Below are 12,094 nucleotides of genomic sequence, written 5' to 3' on the forward strand. Positions count from 1 at the left end.
TTACACACAAATAAGAAAATTACTATTAGTGGCCCATAACATCACAATTTTTTTTAAAAAAATAAAACAAATAAAATGCAACAAAATAAACATCGCAAACCACAAAAAAATAATTACTGTTATACAAATATATCAATAATAATTTCATCCTAAATTCATAATAGACGGGTGCAGCAACGCGCGTCTTTCATGATCTATAAAAAAAAAGAACAAACCGTGCGTCCGGCTTTGGAATCGTGGCGGTGTCGACGTGGCCCCATTGCCGCACCGCGTGGCTTTGTCGTCGTCTGGCCCAGAACGCCGCCACGCCGCACCGCGCACCATCACGAACCCAAAGTCACCGACCGAGCCCGACTTGTGAAGAGGCGGCACGGCCCACCAACCAGCCAGCCACGCCCCTCCCCCTCCCCCTCCCCCTCCCCGCTTCGCGATCCCCTCCCTCCCCCGCGGCTGCCATGGCGGCCACGCTCCTCCGCCGGGCGCTCCAGCTCCGCCGCGCCCTCCCGTCGCCAGCTTCCTCGCGCGCCCTCCTCCCCGCATCCTCCACCCGCCTCCTCTCCGTCACCGCCTCCACCCAGCAGAACACCGCCGGCACCGCCATCGACCTCTCCAACGACGAGAGCCGCCGCCGCCTCGTCAACAGGTGCGTCTTCTCCTACCCCATCTCCTCTCCAACTTACGGGCCACCGACCACGGTTGCTGATTGGGAGGCCGCGTACGTCCTCGTGTACCTGCGTGCGTGCGTGCAGTCTGATGTACAGGAGCAAGCAGAGGGGCTTCCTGGAGCTGGACCTGGTGCTCGGGACCTGGGTGGAGCAGCACGTCCGCTCCATGGACGAGGCCAACATCCGCTCCCTGCTCCAGATCCTCGACCTCGTGAGCCACCCCGCCCTGCCCTGTCCCTCCCCTCATTACTGATCTAGCTCGTCATCTGATTGCTTTTCTGCGTTACTATGGTATCTGTAACATACTTCAGACTGAAAAAAATCAGCCAGTAGGGATATTCTTGGTTTCTGAATAACCTCTATCCAGTGCAATGCTAAGAACATACTGTTTCTTTGTACTGGCTTCATCACTTCAGCCTGTGTCTGTCATGCTTGACCCACTTAAATTGGCCCCGAACCACCACACCAGCTTATATGTAATGTACCGTGCTGGTTAAAAATTCGCAGTGAGAATGTTCAGTGTGATGTGAGGCATGCTGCGAGTATCAGATGTAGTTTGATGTCCATCCGTCACTTCGCAAGAATCGACTACCCAAACACTTGTATTACGGCTCGTGCTCAGGGTTTAGTATCAGAGATCTTACCTGTGTTCCAGCCAATCATTCTCAAAGGCACATGCATATTTACAATCTTGTTCCTCTGTAGTGCCATAACCCACCTGTGTTAGATTTTCCATCTCTTATGGTAATAATATGTAGAATTGCCAGCTGAACGTGAACTGAGCTTGCTAGATGCTTCACAAAATATCTAGTTCGGTGTGGTATCAGTCCAGTCTGTGTCTGCATGAATTACTTTCTGGATCAACATAATCATATAGTCCCTCCGTCCTAATTTACATGGCGCACATACATTTCCGTGTTCAAATTTAACCATCAATTTGACCAATGGAACATACAGTAAGTGCCACAAAAATTATACCATTAAATTCATATGTGCTAGAATTTTTTCCCAGTGTATAATTTTTATGGCACATTACTCATATATTGTTAGTCTAATTGACGGTCAAAGTTAAATAACAAAAGCGAGGGCACCATGTAAATTGGGGTGGAGGAAGTACCAATTTCACCCCATCATTTTTTTTCTCTGAGACCAAGTTTTTGTATTGTATTGTTCATATCTTGGGGCAATCACAAAAAGTGAGCACTTCTCTCTTTAGATATTTGGTGATCACCGTTAGAGTTTACATTAGAATCTTGAGGTAATTATGGTTTGTAGCACCGTAAGATATCCTTCCAGATGGTACAGTAATTTTTCCTTGCCAGCTCATATAGAAATTTCTTTCAAAACTCTCTACTGTGTAGATTATGTTTCTTACCAGTTGATCTTTAGTGCTGTTTCTATACATTATGTCAGTCGCTTGCTGGTTTAATAATTCATGAACCCAACTACTCTGCTTGCTGAGCTTCTTCCGTATATTATTACAGACCTATTGGCCCAAATCCATAATGATTATAAATCTGGACATGGCTTCTATGGTTATCAGAAAACTCTTAGCTTAAAGTACTCTTAGCAAAAGTAGTACTGACTATTCTGACTGAGCTGCTTATTTGATAGTCCCTCTGCCCAGAATTACTTGTCACGGAAATGGATAAGAATGGATGTATTTATAACTAAAATATGTCTAGATACATCCATTTCTGTGACAAGTATTTCCGGACGGAGGGAGTACTAACAAGAGTCATAGTTTTCTTCGGAAGCATACACCTGCCAAACTGTCTTATTATTGTTATGATGGTAGGTAGCAGTCACATATTCACACTTTTTTATACCTTTTTTTAAGACTATGCTTTCCAAGTTATCTTGTTAGATGCTGCTTTAGACAAGTGTTATTGTTTCTTATCATCATTCGTGGTTGATGAGTATCAATAGCATCAAAAGTTCAAAACCAGAAGAGATACTTTTAATTCCGGAAAATAACTGCCATGACCTAATGACATTGAACTTTCTGATGCCAACTCCCATGGTCATCAAGGAACCCCTTAGCTCTTGTATATTGTTTGTGCAGATTGTTGTTTCTTATTCTATAACCATTTGATTCTGCAGGAGAACCCAGATTTGTGGAAATGGCTTACTGGTCAAGAGCAACCACCAGAGACTGTAAACTCTAATCCTGTATGTCATACCACAAATAAATCTTCTTCTGTTCCTCTATTATTCTCATTGTTTCTATACTAAACGAATTTCACCAAAACTAGGTATTTGCTGCCATTAAGTCGAAGGTGACGGATAACCTGAGCAAGCACTCTTCCCCAGAGACCCGGTCAGCGCCTGGTCAGCCTTGGGTGAGAGGGTGGGATGACAAGAGGGGTCTTGATGGACCCAAGTACGGAAACCAGTGATAAGGTGCTTGAAACCATTATTGCAGTCTTAAAAATAAGTTTGTTCTCATCGGTGTGTATAATGCTTGTGTAAATAAAGCAACTCATGGTTAGTGATGCTCCATGATCTGTATTCCCATTTGATCTTGTTCTAGTAAGAAGGTTTCACTTGTTCCCGTTGAGGGAAATGTATGATTTGCACAGGTAAGTGCAACCAAATAGACCTCGTTTTCTAGATCTGAGTTTATGTATGTACAAATCATTGTTGCATTTTCACTAAATTTGATAATGTGATGTATGAAATGTTTGATAGGTATCACCGTCACCGAAGATGCTTTTAGGCCCCTACGTGGATTGCGGTATTGATGATGAACAATTAAGAGATTAATGTGATCATTAAGTTTGATATCAGATTTGAGTCGGAAGAGCGAATGTCGCTGAGTATCATATATTATGCAATTGATGCATCAAAGCACCGCAATACAATTATTTTGGATCTTGATGCACAAATCGTTTATCCAACTCTTATACAGAAAAATAAAATAAAAACTCAAAAGAGATTGCTCTTGCATACACCAAAAAGAAAAGAAAACATAAATGCAAATCAAAGAATAATATGATGCAACTTTCAGATTATTTATGGAACATGAGGAGATTGCTTTAAGATAAACCGTCTTCCTGCGAACAGATGTCACTCTCTCTGCCACTCTGCAGAGCCTAAGAACCAGCTGGTGCTTGTTGGGCACGCATCACCATTTCCTCGGTCGTAGTCCCTATAACCTCATTTGCGCGCTTCAGCGGAACGCACATGATCCTCCCGATTGAGTCCTGGTAGAGAAGTTTACTAAAGTGATCAAGAACTTCGGAATTTAGGAGAGAAAAAAGTTACTGTGGTACTTGGCAATGGAGGATGACTCCGTAGAGTAACTTCTGGCAATCTTACCCGGGACACAATTCCAAGCTTCTCTAGCTTCTTCACCGCATCAACGACGTCGAAATTGCACTCCACACCGAACTCTTCCTTGATGAGCTGTTCGCAACGCGAATCGAGATCCTGCAAAGATCAGTTAATTCATATGTCAAAAGCACAAAGGGCATGTCATCTTTGTGCAAAAAAATATACTTTACTTGGTCCTACAGGGTAAAAAAAAATTGATAGCACTTGTTCTCTAAACATGTGTGTTTTACTCAGATGTGAGACATTCAATAGCTTTTTGTGTGAGGCTGTTCTTCTCCCCCATATTGATGAAAACAAGAAGGGAAAATTTTGTTTTTGCCACTAGCTTTTGCCCATTTTGCTTATGCCATTCTAGATTTTGACATTTCACTTTTGCCATCCTTAGCTTTTGATAACTGTCACAATTGCATTCTGTGGCAAAAACAAAATGATTTTATTTCACTTTTACCACGCTTAGCTTTGACAATGTATCACAATTGCCACTCTATAATTTTTGTTTATGCCACAAAATGGCAATTGTGATAATTGTCAAAAGCTAAGAGTGGCAAAACTGAAATGTCAAAGTCTAGAGTGGCATAAGCAAAATTGGCAAAAACAAAATTTTCCCAAACAAGAATGTACACAGTGAAAAATAAATGATGTTGGCTAACGGCGATGTCAAAGAGATATCCATGTAACTTAGTTTCTGCAAGTTTCAGATGAAACGGAGAATGCAATCTATAGGATAATTAGGCTGCGCCGAATAATATTCACCGAGTACAACAGGAAATTCCGAAGAACATAGGTGTCAACGGAGGCAACTAAGGAAAACTGTAGATAAATGAAGTATGACATAGGAATTAGCATCAGGTAGATACACTTACTTGTATAGTCGCTTTTCCTTGCTCCATCAGAATATAATAGGAGACAATGACCTCTTTAACCTGTCGAGGAGTTTGCGGTATGTCAGCGCCACATACAAGACATGCACACGACAAACCAGAGTAACCAGGCATGTACACGCAACAAAGAGATGTGTTCGGGGATCGATTAAATACTTCTTGCTGGATCACGTCGTCGCATAAGTGTAGAAGCGTTCCTTTGCCACTGTCAAGCTGCTTGTCATACATCGACTTTGTAATTAAATTCTGGTAAGTAACCATGTTCGCCTGAAATCTATTTGACAAAAGAAAATCCATCACATATGAGTCCAGGAACTCACCATGCTGGTGAATAAAAGTAAGCTTAAATCACTTACGTGAAGTAGATCTTAGCACAATATCCAACCAAACCGGAAACTATGGCGGTGACAACCCATATATCGGCCTTTGGCATTTCAAGAGAACCTACTAGAGTGACCTGAAAAGAAAAGGCAGTTGATATGGTCAAAGAGAAACTCCGTAAAATGTTTGGTATCTAAATAATCAGAGACATACCAAACCAAGCACTGCAGAAATTAGGAACGTGACCCAATCCATTGGCGTTAAACTAGGGTTCTTCTTCTCTGGCTAGAACACATACACATATATAATTAACAATGTTAGATATGTCAGATAGGAGATAAGCAGAACCTACCAAAAGAAATATGTGAAAAGCACGATCACATATGAAGTGCTTATAAGGTAAATTATATTACCAGAACTAACTCCATGTCAGCCATTGGAATGTTCTTGAAATGCTTTACAAATATTCCCCGATCTTTATTAGTTTCTTTGCTGGCCCTCCTATGATATTATGATCAGAGCAGAATAAGCAGTTGCATCAATATGTCAATACTGAGGATAAGAAATTGCTTCATTTTTAAGCCAGATAAGGGAAACATATTTATAGAGAATAACCTATACACCACGATTATCCTTTCAAATGTAGGCTCTTGAATTGTCATCTGACTTAGTAGATTCCTTATGCTGCCGTAAGAAAGGAGAAACACTCAATAGATAGCGAGTTCAACTTTAGCCCAAAAATATTACTGTCGAGGAGAGTCCTAATCTACTACCTCAGCTCCATTTTTTCAAGGCGTATACGCTCAACAAAGAGGTCTGCTGGCTCTTCGTCATTGACTTCGTCAGTCTTCTTTGTGTCTTTTTTGGGCTTCAATTTTCGCTTCCTAGAGAACAATTTCTCAATCCTATTTAAAATAGAATTGTCATTTTGGTGAAATGTCATATTAAATGATAAGTCCAGCTTAAAAGGAAAAACATGTTGATTCTGGATCAAGCTATCATACATTGTGACTCTTAGCAAGAATCTCCAAACTCGAGATATGATCACATCCACTTTCTCCATAAAGAAGTAATCTGTTGTTTGGTCGATTCCAATGCCTCGGCGGAACACAATATACTACAATGTATGGTCGATGTGATCAGAGCTCGTATAAAAGATTATAAAGAACTGAGGAAATGCTTTCAGCATCAAATCTAACTTTTACATGTCGGTGAGTTATGATGTTAAGCAAAACTGCCAATGAAATCGTCAAAATAAAATGGTTAGCTTTTTCCAGAAAGTAAATGTATGGCACGCGCCAGTTAAACTTACCTTATCGGCGAATGCTGGTAGGTTATCATGTGGGTGCTCTTTAAAGTACTTGGTCAACAACGTTTTGTCAACCTGCAATTGTTCATAAATTAGTCAATATCATATGGGCGCAAGCGCTCTGAACCTGATTTGAAACTATTATAGAAGTAGCTTCTGACCTTCGATTCGTCAACTTTGATCGGTAGGTTCAGAAGATACTGACCAGAATGAGCTACTTCATTCTCTTCATCAGACAACAACTTGAAGTTGCTCTTGTCCATTATCTACTTAACACAACGAACATATATGGAACAGAGTGAGTATTGGTTGGTCGTCAGATAAAATGGAGAAAATTGCATTTGTTAGCACCGAAAGGTACGGATGGCGATCTAACCTGAAAAAGGTACGTTAGAAAATTGAGTTCAAGAGTTTCAGTCTCATCACGTGTCAGGCTCTGCTGCTCCAAACTCTTCTCTCCAGAAACAGGATCGAACAGGGCATACAATTGCTGAACCACAAAACAAAATATTCAGCTGCCACAAATTTTACGAGCTCGGAGGGAAACGGTTACAGAATAATAAAAGAAGGAAATAGTCGAACGGGCCTACCATTAGATCCTCAAATTGCAGAAGATACCAAGCACGTATAGTGTACTCCACCCTCCTACATAGCTTCAAAAACTCGGCACGGTCTTTATCTTGCTCTGAAGAGGAAAACAGATCAGGCCCATGCGTGAATTACCGGAATGTAGAACTCTTAAGAATCCAATCTCTCATTTTGGGGGTTATGTTTATGGCCTCTACGCCCGGTAACTGAAATGCAATTCAACTCATGAACGGCGAGACAGAGATCGGCACCAATGATTGTAAGTGGCACTCGGTAGGTCACATTAGATTGCAAAAGACATTACAATACCACAATACATCCTGGTTCAGTCAAAAGCTTAGATGACCAACTGACAAATAAAACCTGGAAACAGCAAGCAGAAAAAGAGAAAAAGTAGGACGCACAAAAAACAGTCCACTACTAAATTCTTTCCATGTACTAACAAACACTTCTTGACTGATTAACTGAAATGTTGCAGTGCACACACAAACACCCCATATTAACTGATGCAGGAAATAATGGAAAGATCTGATATCTGATCCATTGGTATTTTCTATGCCATAACGTAGTAGTAGTAATAAACTAATGAATGCGTGAGATTGAATTTGTGAACCAGCCACCATGCACTCTCAATCCTAACTGTCAGAGAGTTGGCACTGCAGAAATTTGCATGGATTTGCCCAGCCGTGCAGCCCAATTAATTAGAACTGCACAACACATTCATTCAGAGAAACAACGGACTGGTCTACCAGTTGCAAGAAATGCGACGCCCCTAGGCCCAAGGGGCGATCAAACGAAATGAAACCGAAAAAGAAAGAGGCAGAGACGGCCGGATCAACGAGGCGGGGGGAGGCGGTATACCGATGAGGTAGGAGAGCTTCATGACGAGTTTGGGCTTGAGGATGGGGATGACGGACTCCCGCTCGAGCCGTATCACCTCCTTCACCACCCCGTCCTTCTTCTCCTTGGCCATCACCGCCGCAGCCGCCGTCCCGGGCACGTCCGGCTGCCTCCCCAGCGCCTCCACCGTCGGCGCGGGCGACATGAGCGACGTTATATAGCAGCGGCGCCGACCGGGATTGTTCGAAGCTTGGGATCGAGGCAAGGAATGGCGTCGGGGCGAGGCGAGAGGGAACAAAGCGATCGACGACGTCGAGGGGGCGTTAGAGAAAGGGAGGGCCTTTCCCGACCCGTGGCACGAGCACGAAGGCCGAACGGTCTGCTGGGTGGGCCAACCCGAGGACCCCACAATTTGAGCTTTCATCCTTGGATAGAACGCAAATTGAATCCATGACCCAGAACAACGTTATACTTCCGTTTTCAGGAATGCCGTTCCAAACTATTTTTAGACCATTTTCCATCTCACAGCCTACTTCATTCATTGTCGTCATGCACGTCTGACATGTGAATTCCTCGCACTTGCGCAACCACTTTCATGGCTGATGACCCATCCGGAGATGAATTCACGGCGTTAGGGCGGGTCGTGTGATAGATATATAGGCACTCCTAAGATGGCATATAGCCTTGCCATTTTTGAATCCTTCCTTGATGTCTACGGTTAGGACGATGACACCTAGTAGTTGAATAATATCTTGAGAAGCATTCAGTTTATATCTTCGTTCCAGTGATTATGAAGAATGAGTGTAGAGGAGAGAACACCCTTGAAACTGAGTTTAACCACTCCAAATGGTCCCAATGAAATATGTCTTCACCACTCTAAATATTTTGGACAAACTCATCCACAAAGGCAATGATTTTTTTTACTTTGCTCGAGGCTGGAAAGTTGTTCGGAGGAAAATGCCTCATCAAGTGGGCTAACGTTTGTTGTCCAACTCTCTTGAGGGGGCTTCACAATATAACTCTCTTGAGAGGGCTACCCAACATGATCGTATTGGATCTAGGTGTTATGGCATTTGACATTTTGGGCAACATCATGTACGGTCGGTGTCGGGGCCTTGACTGTCTTTATCAGAAGGACATCATGTCAGCGATAACATGTTATTGCTTCCATCCTGGGATTGTCGACGATACCGTAGGAGATGATCTACTTATACATCGGTCCTCTGCCATGTCTATGATGAAGTTGAAAGTGCATTATATCACTAACAGAAAAAATATTAGAGAGAACTAATATGGGTTAGCAAGTTTATCTCGGGACATTGGTTGCTTGGTGTTTATCGTGGGAGATGGATAGTCCCCCTAATTCAAGGAAAAAGGGCTTCGGTTTTCCGAAGACTAGACGGTTTTTTGTTTTTATTTCAGTCCTAGAAAGCCACACTATTAAGAGGGGGTCTCTCCTTGGATCTATGGTGGAACTCATTTTTGTACATTCCTATACATGTCCCATTGCCACCAAGATAGCCAAATTGATCATCTCTGTCTCCATCATATGTTCACCATTAGGTCCTCAAAGAAAGTCCCCTGAAAATCCACTCAGGGGATTTTTGTGATGGACGAAATATCTTTTGGAACATTTGGATGATGCTTCGGGCAGTCCAGAGTCTGAATGGTATTTCGGCGGGTTGCATGCACTCTGGCGAACGATTTTGTGGAGTATGTTAAAATTAGCGATTGTTAGTGACAAAGTTCCTCGCAATTAAAAAACAAATATCGCCTAATAACATTTTATGCGGTGGAAACTGTCACTAGATGATTTCCTCCTAATAGGAGCCCCCTCGACATCTTTGGTGATCGTCCTTGCCTGATTTTAGGGAACACATTTGGTCCTCAATAGGATGCACACACTCTGTGATGGTTTCTAGTCACAGAAAACGTGGGACGGGTCATTGTTTGACATATAAATAGAGAAATAGCTAATTGTTTTTGAAGCTAACTTAATAAGTGCTGAAACTACTACCGATGAAAGTCATGTGCATAATTTGAACGCGCTCAATCTACTTTTTGATAGTGCTCCTAAAAGGTTTAAACTTTCCAGAACATTTTTTAAAATTCGTGAACATTTTTTTGAATCAATGAATTTTTAAAATTTTATGATTTTGTGTGTCAAACTCGTGTTGTTTTTTCAAATCAATGAACTTTTAATGCTTGTGAATTTTTATACAGTATTTTTTTACAATTTTATAAAACTTTCCAGTTTTTGATTTTTTTTCAAATTTAAGATTTTTTTGAGTTCCAGTTTTTTTTAAATGTATGTGTTTTGCATTTTGTGTTTACCATCGATTTTTGGGATTTTATTAACATTTAAAAAAAAATGTTCGAGCCTATAAAATTTGCATACACAGTTCAAAATTCCAAAATTGTTGATAATTTTTCAGAAATGGTTAGGATATAAGAGTATATCGTTTTGATTGATAATTACGGAAATTGTAAACAACCGAAGCATCCAAATTATCTAAAAATAAACACTCACGGATGCACACGTCTAGTCTAGTCTAGCACACTCATCTCAATTGCTGGTTTTTTTTGGACTATGGAAAATGACCCCAAAATTTTGCAGAAGTATGGCTCGGACATATGAGGCATCCATGCCATGTTTGAACGACTTCCAACACCATTTGCATGTTGTCGCATGTCCAGTTATTTATCGTTTCTTTTTCACCGTGAAAACTCCAAAAAATGCAAAATGTTGGTCATAGAAGCTGGCGAATTTTTTTTAAGGCCATTTGATGGATGTCGAAAAGCGATCTCCTGTCCAAGTCCAACGGTCCCTTTTCGCCCTACCCAAGCTCCATCCATTGCATATGGTCTATTTTGGACATTTTTAAAATGATCACAACTTTTGCAAGCAGACGGACATGCCCTAGTAAGCATACATGCTTAGTTTGAAGTTTGAACGACCTTCGACATCCTATAAAAGTTGCAACATGTCTGACCATTTATCGGTATTTTTAAAAGAAAATTCGAGAAAATGCAAAACTTGTCAAAAACTCAAAAAACTTGGCATGGTGCCTTGAGTTGGTCATGCGTGGCAATGAAATAATTGGGGTCATTTAAGGGATGTCGAGAAACGAGGTTCTCCCAACAGACCCTTCTCGCTACCCGAACACACTTCGTCGAACATCGTATTTTTTGGAAATCTCAAGACCGATCCCAACTTCTACAAGCTGGTGGGCATGTCCATGTTACGCGTTCATATCTGGTGTGAACGACTTTCGACACCATGTGGCCATTTATTGACCTTTTTTCACTGAAAAAGCTCCAGACAATGTAAAACTTGTGAAAAACTCAAAGAAGTTGGCATGGTACTTTGAATTGGTCATACAAGGCCATGAAAAAAACTAGGCCATTTCAAAGATGTCAAAATACAAATGTGCTCTCAAACGGAGCCTTCTAACCTACCCTCTATTGAACATAGACTAGTTTTGCATGTCATGAAAAGAACCAAACGTTTGCACGAAGGCGGGCATGGCCATGGTAGGAATACATGCTAGTTTTGAACGGTTTCTGACACCGAATGCAAGTTGTGAAACGTCCGGACATTTATCGGTCTTTTTTTCACAGAGAAAACTTCAAAAAATTCGATATTTATTGAAAACCAAAATAACCTAACATGGTACCTTGAATTGGTCATACAAGTCCACGAAAAAAATTAAGATCATTTTAAGGATGTCAAGAAAGAACGTGCTCTCATACAGGGACATCCTCCCTTCAACATGGTCAATTTTTGGATATCTTTGAAACGACCTTAACTTTTGCAATAAGGTTGGCCATAGCCATTATGGGCATCCACGTCAAGTTTGAATGGTTTTCAACACCGTATGCAAGTTGCGATAATTGTGCCCATGGGCATACGAACATGAAATAGAAAAAAAAAAGGTTTTCTCGAGAAACAAAATCGACAAACTGAAAAATATTAACGAACAAAAATAGTAACGAGATGAGAAAAAAAAAATGCTCATCATGTAATCGGAGACGAGACCTGGCAACTTTACAACGGTTAACCTGTCCGCAGTTCGAGGTTGGCCTCATCGGATTCGGCGACCACTCTTGAATCTTGATTACGCATGGCGGCTCTCCAAGCTCCCAAGACGTCA

At 41.4% G+C, this 12,094-nt stretch overlaps 2 protein-coding genes across 2 annotated transcripts; one reads left to right on the forward strand and one right to left on the reverse strand.

The window, feature by feature from the left end:
* The first annotated feature begins 368 nt into the window (after positions 1-368).
* Positions 369-3,355, forward strand: LOC123452766 (succinate dehydrogenase assembly factor 2, mitochondrial-like). The gene is made up of 4 exons (XM_045129477.1): positions 369-643; positions 750-876; positions 2,769-2,837; positions 2,921-3,355. Exons 1-4 carry the CDS (start codon positions 456-458, stop codon positions 3,062-3,064), a joined length of 528 nt encoding a protein of 175 aa, XP_044985412.1. The 5' UTR covers positions 369-455; the 3' UTR covers positions 3,065-3,355.
* A 328-nt stretch (positions 3,356-3,683) lies between these two features.
* On the reverse strand, positions 3,684-8,160 carry LOC123452765. The gene is made up of 15 exons (XM_045129476.1): positions 7,962-8,160; positions 7,103-7,197; positions 6,889-7,002; positions 6,674-6,778; positions 6,516-6,587; positions 6,208-6,320; positions 5,977-6,108; positions 5,819-5,887; positions 5,617-5,704; positions 5,417-5,488; positions 5,239-5,339; positions 5,039-5,156; positions 4,865-4,924; positions 3,987-4,097; positions 3,684-3,871 (listed from the first exon to the last, which is right to left on the reverse strand). The coding sequence occupies exons 1-15, from the start codon at positions 8,143-8,145 to the stop codon at positions 3,761-3,763; spliced, it is 1,545 nt and encodes a 514-aa protein (XP_044985411.1). The 5' UTR covers positions 8,146-8,160; the 3' UTR covers positions 3,684-3,760.
* Between the last annotated feature and the right edge of the window lie 3,934 nt (positions 8,161-12,094).

Source organism: Hordeum vulgare, chromosome 5H (assembly GCF_904849725.1).
Source record: "Hordeum vulgare subsp. vulgare chromosome 5H, MorexV3_pseudomolecules_assembly, whole genome shotgun sequence".
NCBI lineage: Eukaryota > Viridiplantae > Streptophyta > Magnoliopsida > Poales > Poaceae > Hordeum > Hordeum vulgare.

Excerpts from the sequence above, each read along its gene's own strand:
- LOC123452766 (XM_045129477.1), top strand. The coding sequence starts at position 456 with ATGGCGGCCACGCTCCTCCGCCGGGCGCTCCAGCTCCGCCGCGCCCTC. Across the intron at positions 644-749 it reads CGCCGCCGCCTCGTCAACAG|TCTGATGTACAGGAGCAAGC; the intron begins GTGCGTCTTCTC and ends GCGTGCGTGCAG. Across the intron at positions 2,838-2,920 it reads AGACTGTAAACTCTAATCCT|GTATTTGCTGCCATTAAGTC; the intron begins GTATGTCATACC and ends CACCAAAACTAG.
- LOC123452765 (XM_045129476.1), bottom strand. The coding sequence starts at position 8,145 with ATGTCGCCCGCGCCGACGGTGGAGGCGCTGGGGAGGCAGCCGGACGTG. Across the intron at positions 6,109-6,207 it reads TTCTTGCTAAGAGTCACAAT|GATTGAGAAATTGTTCTCTA; the intron begins GTATGATAGCTT and ends TATTTTAAATAG. Across the intron at positions 5,157-5,238 it reads TGTGCTAAGATCTACTTCAC|ATTTCAGGCGAACATGGTTA; the intron begins GTAAGTGATTTA and ends TTTGTCAAATAG.